General features: G+C 65.9%; 1 protein-coding gene and 2 non-coding genes across 3 annotated transcripts; 1 reads left to right on the top strand and 2 right to left on the bottom strand.

The window, feature by feature from the left end:
* Positions 1-309: 309 nt before the first annotated feature.
* On the bottom strand, positions 310-1,468 carry LOC132339082 (dickkopf-related protein 3-like). Its single transcript, XM_059869122.1, has 4 exons — positions 1,277-1,468; positions 811-988; positions 476-671; positions 310-364 (listed from the first exon to the last, which is right to left on the bottom strand). The coding sequence occupies exons 1-4, from the start codon at positions 1,466-1,468 to the stop codon at positions 310-312; spliced, it is 621 nt and encodes a 206-aa protein (XP_059725105.1).
* On the bottom strand, positions 1,252-1,341 carry TRNAI-UAU (transfer RNA isoleucine (anticodon UAU)). Its single transcript is given in 2 exon segments — positions 1,252-1,287; positions 1,304-1,341. It is a non-coding gene; the product is annotated as a tRNA-Ile (tRNA).
* Positions 1,469-7,922: 6,454 nt separating the features above from the next.
* On the top strand, positions 7,923-7,994 carry TRNAC-GCA (transfer RNA cysteine (anticodon GCA)). Its single transcript has one exon. It is a non-coding gene; the product is annotated as a tRNA-Cys (tRNA).
* The last annotated feature ends 34 nt before the right edge of the window (positions 7,995-8,028 follow it).

Here is an 8,028-nt window from a genome sequence, read left to right on the forward strand (position 1 = left end):
CCCCCCCTGCCTGAGCCTGCTGGGGCCTGGGGGGACACGGGGGACACGAGGGGACACGGGGGGGCTGCGGTCACCGCCGCTGGACGGGGCACAGCTCAGCTCTGAGGATGGAGCCGGGACCCGCCCGGCTCTGAGGAAGGGGAAGGGGCGAGGGTCCAGCGCGAGGGTCGGGGGGCTCCAGCCCCCCGGGGGTGGCCAGCGCCAGCCGCCGGGCTCAGCGCGGCGCTGGGCCGGGTTTATCGGCGCTGGGCCGGCTCGGGACACGCTGTGGTCGCGATATTTACAGGCAATAAATTACACCGCGGGCGCTCAGGGCCGCCGGCACCGCCACTCGCTCTTCTCCGGCCGGTACTCGAACGCTTTCCTGCGGACAGCACACGGCGACATCGGTGACACCTCAGCCCTGTCCCCCCCACCCAGGGCTGCACCCAGGTGTCCCCCACGCCCCCCGCCCGGCCTGGCACCCCGTACTCACTCTCTGGAGGGCACCGAGGGCCGGCACACCAGCCCGGCCTGGCAGGGGCACACCTGGTTGATGCTGAAGGCGAGACCCCCGGGGGGGACGTGGCAGCTCTGGGCCAGCGCCAGGCGCCGCTGGCAAACCCGCTCCCCGTGCTGGCGAGCGCAGCAGCCGCCGGGCCCGCACTCCTCGTCCCGCTGGCACCGCGCTCCTGGTGGCACAGAAAGTGGCATTAGGCGACGGGGACCCCCACTCTGACCCGCAGCACCCCCTGGTTTAGCACCGCTCCAGCGTGGCATCCGAACCAAGCGAGAGGGGCGAGTCCCCCCCCGCGCCAGCCCCCCACTCACCGTCCTGCCCGGGGGGCACGGGCTGCTGGCACTTGCCGAACATGCAGACGAGCCCGGGGGCGCAGTGAGGGTCGTGGCGGCAGTAGTGGCCCGCGGGCCGCGTGGGCAGGCACAGCCCGAAGTGCTCGTCACAGAAGTGCCCGTGGGCGCAGGGGGTGGCGGGGCTGCACGGGGTCACCTGCGGAGGGGGGGACACGGCACGTCAGGTGGGGCCACGCATCATCCCCCAGCCCATTCCAGTCCTGACCCCGAGACAGGCGCAAAACCCCGTCTGCTCAAGGCTGGTGCGGGGTATTGGGGTGATTTTGGGGTGCCGAGCGCTCTGCCAGCCTGGGGGGCTCCATCCGCAGCGCTTCCAGGATTTTTTCCTCGGGAAAAGAAAACCGAGCGGCGGGGCAGGGGGGGAATACAGGGGGGCGACGCGATCTCCTACAAAAGTCCTGCTCCAGGTGAGGCTCGAACTCACAACCTCGGCATCGCTCGTGTACCGCCCTATAAGTACCGCGCGCTGACCGATTGCGCCACTGGAGCGCCCGGCGCCGCCGGCCGCCACCGCGCCCCCTGCCGGCCCCGCGCCGCCGCGCCCCGGCCGCCGCCGCACCCCGTGGGCCCCCCGGATGGAGATGGAACCCCCTCGTGTCCACTCCCGGCTGGACATGGACCCCCCGTGTGCCCCCCCGGATGGAGATGGAACCCCCCCCGTGTCTGCTCCAGGCTTCAAACGGACTCCCCGTGTGCTCCCCGGATGGAGGTGGAACCCCCTGTGTCTGCTCCAGGCTTCAAACGGATCCCCGTGTGCCACCCGGATGGAGATGGAACCCCCTGTGTCTGCTCCTGGCTTGAAACGGACCCCCGTGTGCCACCCGGATGGAGATGGAACCCCGTCGTGTCCACTCCCGGCTGGACATGAACCCCCTGTGTGCCGCCCCGGCTGGAAATGGATCCCCCGTGTGCCCCCCCGGATGGAGATGAAACTCCCTTGTGTCTGCTCCAGGCTTCAAACAGACCCCCTGTGTGCCCCCCGGATGGAGATGGAACCCCTCGTGTCCACTCCCGGCTGGACATGGACCCCCCGTGTGCCCCCCCAGATGGAGACGGACCCTCCGTGTCTGCTCCTGGCTTCAAACGGACCCCCCCCCCCCCCCACCGTGTCCACCCCCGGCTGGTCATGGACACCCCGTATCCGCTCCTGGCTAGAGATGGACCCGCCGTGTCCCCTCCTGGCTGAAAACAGACTCCCCGTGTCCACTCCCGATTGGACATGGACTCCCCGTGTCCGCTCCCGGCTAGAGATGGACCCCCAGTGTGCCCCCCCGGCTGGAGATGGACCCACGCATCCACTCCTGACTGGACATGGACCCCCCGTGTGCTCCCCGGCTGGACACGGACCCCCCATGCCCACTCCTGACTGGACACGGACTCCCCGTGTCCACTCCCGGCTGGAATCAACCCCCGTGTCCCCTCCTGGCTGCCCGCCGGCGTCCGTGTCCCTGTCCCCGTCAGAGCACTGTGGGGTGACCGCGGGTGACACTCGCTGCAAACCCGTCCCCTGCTCCCACCCCGGCTGCAGCTTCTGCACCTGCCCTGCACCCCCTCTGTGCCCACCCTGCTGCAAATTCTGCCTCCAAACCACCCTCGTACCCCTGAGCCCACCCTGAGCCCACCCTGGCTGTAAATTCTGCCTGAGCCCACCCCCGTGCCCACCCTGCTGCCACCCTGGCTGCAAACCCAGCTCTGAGCCCACCCTGAGCCCACCCTGAGCCTACCCCGGCTGCAAACCCAGCTCTGTGCCCACCCTGAACCCACCCTGAGCCCACCCCGGCTGCAAACCCAGCTCTGTGCCCACCCTGAGCCCACCCTGGCTACAAACCCAGCTCTGTGCCCACCCTGAGCCCACCCTGGCTGCAAACCCAGCTCTGAGCCCACCCTGAGCCTACCCTGGCTACAAACCCAGCTCTGTGCCCACCCTGAGCCCACCCTGGCTACAAACCCAGCTCTGAGCCCACCCTGAGCCCACCCTGGCTGCAAACCCAGCTCTGTGCCCACCCTGAGCCCACCCTGAGCCTACCCTGGCTACAAACCCAGCTCTGTGCCCACCCTGAGCCCACCCTGGCTGCAAACCCAGCTCTGAGCCCACCCTGGCTGCAAACCCAGCTCTGTGCCCACCCTGAGCCCACCCTGGCCGTCTCCCATCCCTGCTGTCCCCCAGGACCCCTCACCCGGGTGTCCCCCCCCTTCCTCACCTCCTCCAGGTCGGTCCCGGGGGTCCTGCCCAGGGCGGCGGCATCGGGCGAGTTTTGGGGCAGGGAGAACATCCATGCCCAGAGGTGCCCGGCGGCGGGTGGCAGGAGCCAGGCGACGAGGCAGAGGACGGCCGGCGATGTCACCATGGTGCTGGCGGTGGCGGTGCCAGCCCGGCCGGCCCGCGGGGTTTTTGTAGCCACGGGCTAGCTGGCCCCCCGCCGCTAAAAGTGTTTGCCCACCTAATGGGGTGGGAGGAGGCAATCAGGGGTTAAGGGATTTCCATAATTGCCAGCCTTCCCCTCGGGGGGGGCACCGGCCCCACAGCAAACAGCCCCCCCCGGAGCAGTCTGGCTCCGGCGCCAGCCCTGGGCACAGCCTGGGGTGCCCTGCGTGCCCCCCCACCTCAGAATGACGATTTTGGGGGCAGTTTGGGGTGTCCTGTGTGCCCCCCTCCTCAGAATGACGATTTTTGGGGCAGTTTGGGGTGCCCTGCGTGCCCCCCCACCTCAGAATGACGATTTTGGGGGCAGTTTGGGGTGTCCTGTGTGCCCCCCCCCCTCAGAATGACGATTTTGGGGGCAGTTTGGGGTGTCCTGTGTGCCCCCGCAGCTCGGGGTGGTGATTTTGGGGTTCTCTGTGTGCCCCACAGCTCGAGGATGGCAATTTGGGGTGTCCTGTGTGCCCCCATAGCTCAGAGTGATTTGGGGTGCAGTTTGGGGTTCCTTGTGCCTCCCCCGCAGCCCGAAATGATTTGGGGTGCAGTGTGGGGTGTCCTCTGTGCCCCCACAGCCCGGAATGATTTGGGGTGCAGTGTGGGGCTCCCCGTGTCCCCCCACAGCTCGGAATGATTTGGGGTGCAGTGTGGGGCTCTTTGTGCCTCCCCCGCAGCCCGGAATGATTTGGGGTGCAGTGTGGGGTTCCTTGTGCCTCCCCCGCAGCCCGGAATGATTTGGGGTGCAGTTTGGGGCTCCCCGTGTCCCCCCAGAGCTCGGAATGATTTGGGGTGCAGTGTGGGGCTCTTTGTGCCTCCCCCGCAGCCCGGAATGATTTGGGGTACAGTGTGGGGTGCCCCCCACATCTCAGGAGGGCGGTGGGCGCAGTTTGGGGTGCTCTGTGTCCCCTCCAGCCCCTCAGATCCTGCACCCCACGTCTCGAGGATCCCCCCCACAGCTCGGGGGGCTGACTGGTACATTTTGGGGTACCAAACCCCAAATTCCATGTTTTTTTCCCCTTTCCCGGAGCAGGCACTGTGGGAGGCAGAGGGAAAAGTGGGGGGCAAAGGCTGCGACCCCCAAAAGGGGCAGCGATGGGCACAGAGCTGGCACCAGCCCCGTGTTTGGGTGTCCCCTGTGTCCCCCCATCGCCGCCCCCTCCCCACGGGGGTGAGGGGATCTTGGGGATCCCCCCATAGCTCAGGGGGCTGACTGGTACATTTTGGGGTACCCTGTGCCCCCCAACCCCACAATTCCCTGTTTTTTTCCCCTTTCCCGGAGCGGGCACAGCAGGAGGCAGAGGGAAAATTGGGGGGGGCAAAGGCTGCGACCCCCAGAACGGGCACAGGGCTGGCACCAGCCCCGTGTTTGGGTGTCCCCTGTGCCCCCCCATCGCCGCCCCCTCCCCACGGGGGTGAGGGGATTGGCACCTTCCCTAACGCCCCCGCGAATGGGCTGCGAGCCCGGCCCTTATCGCCCGGCCCTTATCGCAGCCCACGGACCCCCCCCCCGCCGGGCGCGTCCCCCAGACGGTGTCACCTCCGTGTCCCCAAACGCGCGGGGGGCTCCGGCCCCGCGCTCCCCCAGAGCCCTCCAATACACTTCGGGTCCCTCCAGGTGCAGTTTGGGGGGTCCCGTGTGCCCCCAACCTCGGAATGACGATTGTGGGTGCAATTTGGGGTGTCCTGTGTGCCCCCACATCTCGGGATGGTGATTTGGGGTGTCCTGTGTGCCCCCATAGCTTGGAATGATTTTGGGCACAGTTTGGGGTGCCCTGTGCGCCTCCACAACTCAGGATGGTGATTTGGGGTGCCCTGTGTGCCCCCACAGCTCGGGGTGGTGATTTGGGGTGTCCTGTGTGCCCCCACAACTCAGGATGGTGATTTGGGGTGTCCTGTGTGCCCCCACAGCTCAGGATGGTGATTTGGGGTGCCCTGTGCGCCTCCACAACTCAGGGTGGTGATTTGGGGTGTCCTGTGTGCCCCCATAGCTTGGAATGATTTTGGGCACAGTTTGGGGTGTCCTGTGTGCCCCCACAGCTCAGGGTGGTGATTTGGGGTGCCCTGTGTGCCCCCACAGCTCAGGGTGGTGATTTGGGGTGCCCTGTGTGCCCCCACAGCTCGGGGTGATGATTTGGGGTGCCCTGTGTGCCCCCACAGCTCAGGGTGGCGATTTGGGGTGCCCTGTGTGCCCCCATAGCTCAGGGTGGTGATTTGGGGTGTCCTGTGTGCCCCCACAGCTCAGGGTGGTGATTTGGGGTGCCCTGTGTGCCCCCACAGCTCAGGGTGGCGATTTGGGGTGCGATTTGGGGTGCCTTGTGTGCCCCCCGACCTCGGGGTGCTGATTTGGGGTGTCCTGTGTGCCCCCATAGCTCAGAATGATGATTTTGGGTGCGATTTGGGGTGCCTTGTGTGTCCCCCGACCTCGGAGTGATTTTGGGTATCCTGTGTACCCCCACACCTCGGGGTGATGATTTTGGGGTGCAATTTGGGGCATCCTGAGTGCCCCCATAGCTCGGGGTGGCGATTTTGGGTGCAGTTTGGGGTTCTCTGTGTGCCCCCACAGCTTCGAATGATTTTGGGGGCAGTTTGGGGTGCCCTGTGTGCTCCAACGGCTCGGGGTGACAATTTGGGGTGTCCTGTGTGCCCCCACGGCTCAGAATGATGATTTGGGGACAAATTGGGGTTCTGTGTGTGCCCCCATAGCTTCGAATGATTTTGGGGACAGTTCGGGGTGCCCTGTGTGCCCCCACAGCTCAGGGTGGCTATTTGGGGTGCCCTGTGTACCCCCACATCTCGGAATGATGATTTTGGGTGCGATTTTGGGTTCAATTCAGGCTGTCCTGTGTCCCCCCACCCCTCGAGGTGACAATTTGGAGACCCCCCCCCTCCCCTATGTTCACCCCCCCGGGCCATCCCCGCTGCCTCCGTGCCTCAGTTTCCCCAGCCGTGAATCGGGTCGCTCTGGGGGTGACACAAGCACCGTGGGGTGACCCCAAATTTTCCTCCCGGTGCTCCGGGACCGGCGGGGCCGCCAAGATCCGCCCCCCACCCCCCTCCCGCCCCCTCCCCGCGTGTTTGCCCAGCGGCTTTGGGAGCAAATATTGACCCCGCTCCGGGACACCATCGCTGTCCCCATCCGTCCCCCGCTGCGGCCCCGCCCAGCGCGACATGTCGCGATAATCCGCCCCCCCCCCCCAAGCGCCACGGGGGTCCCGGCCGGCGGCTCTGCCCCCCCCCCCCCAAACCCCCCCGTCTGGCGGTTTGGGGGGTCCCGCGCACCCCCAAAATGCTGGAGGGGCTGGAGGTGCCGGGTGAGCGCTCGGGGCTGTCCCGGGGGGTTTGGGGGTTTGGGGGTTTTGGGGTTTGGGGGTTTTGGGGGGTTTTGGGGGGCTTTGGGGGCTTTGGGGGTTTGGGGGTTTGGGGTTTGGGGGTTTGGGGTTTTGGAGGGTTTGGGGTTTTGGAGGGTTTGGGGGTTTTGGAGGGTTTGGGGAGTTTGGGGGGTTTGGGGGTTTTGGGGGGTTTGGGGTTTTGGGGGGTTTTGGGGGTTTTGGGGATTTTGGGAGTTTTGGGGTTTGAGGATTTGGGGGTTTGGGGTTTTGGGGGGTTTTGGGGGGTTTTGGGGGTTTTGGGGATTTTGGGAGTTTTGGGGTTTGAGGATTTGGGGGGTTTAGGGGTGTTGGGGGGGTCGTGTTCCCCCCAGAGGCACTCGGGGGGAGTTGGGGGGGGACATCGGGGTGTGGGGCAGTGGGGAGGGTTCTGTGGGTGGGAGGGGGTTTCGTGAGTGGGGGTGTCCGTGTTTGTGGGGTGTCTGTGGGGGGGATGTCAGGGACTGGGGGTGTCCGTGGGTGGGGGGGTGTCAGTGATTAAGGGCTGTCCGTGTTTGTGGGGTATCTGTGGGTGCGGCATGTCCGTGCTTGCGGGGTGTTTTGGATCGGGGGCGTCCATGATTGAGGGGTGTGTGTGATTAAAGGGTGTCGTGTTTGTGGGGTGTTCGTGGGTGCGGGGTGTCGGTGGCCAGGGGGTATCCATGGTGGAGGGGTGTCCGTGTTTGTGGGGTGTCTTGGTTTGGGGGTGTTCGTGGGTGCGGGGTGTCCGTAATCGAGGGGTGTCAGTGGGTGGGGGAGTCTTGGATTAGGGGTGTTTTGGATTGAGGGGTGTCAGTGATTGGGGGATGTCCGTGTTTGTGGGGTGTCTGTGGGGGGGTGTCTGGGTTTGGGGGTGTCAGTGGGTGTGGGGTGTCAGTGATTAAGGGGTGTCCCTGTTTGTGGGGTGTCTGTGGGGTGGTGTCTGGGATTGGGGGTGTCTGTGGGGGGGTGTCTGGGATTGGGGGTGTCTGTGGGGGGGTGTCTGGGTTTGGGGGTGTCAGTGGGTGTGGGGTGTCAGTGATTAAGGGGTGTCCGTGTTTGTGGGGTGTCTGTGGGGGGGTGTCAGGGATTGGGGGTGTCTGTGGGGGGGTGTCTGGGTTTGGGGGTGTCCGTGCGTGTGGGGTGTCAGTGATTAAGGGGTGTCCGTGTTTGTGGGGTGTGTGTGGGGGGGTGTCTGGGATTGGGGGTGTCAGGGATTGGGGGTGTCTGGGAATGAGGGGTGCCCGTATTTGTGGGGTGTCCTGGATCAGTGACAGTGCTATTGCCGGCGGCGGGCAGTGTTCCACGGCGGGGGTATAGCTCAGTGGTAGAGCATTTGACTGCAGATCAAGAGGTCCCCGGTTCAAATCCGGGTGCCCCCTTGTTTTCTCACCTTTTTGGGGGGTCCCACTCTGT

This window comes from Haemorhous mexicanus, chromosome 28, assembly GCF_027477595.1.
Source record: "Haemorhous mexicanus isolate bHaeMex1 chromosome 28, bHaeMex1.pri, whole genome shotgun sequence".
NCBI lineage: Eukaryota > Metazoa > Chordata > Aves > Passeriformes > Fringillidae > Haemorhous > Haemorhous mexicanus.

Coding starts and splice junctions, on each gene's coding strand:
- LOC132339082 (XM_059869122.1), bottom strand. CDS start 1,468: ATGTCCAGCCGGGAGTGGACACGAGGGGGTTCCATCTCCATCCGGGGG. Junction 989..1,276: donor ACACGAGCGATGCCGAGGTT/GTGAGTTCGAGC, acceptor CCCCCTCCGCAG/GTGACCCCGTGCAGCCCCGC. Junction 365..475: donor CCCTCGGTGCCCTCCAGAGA/GTGAGTACGGGG, acceptor TGCTGTCCGCAG/GAAAGCGTTCGAGTACCGGC.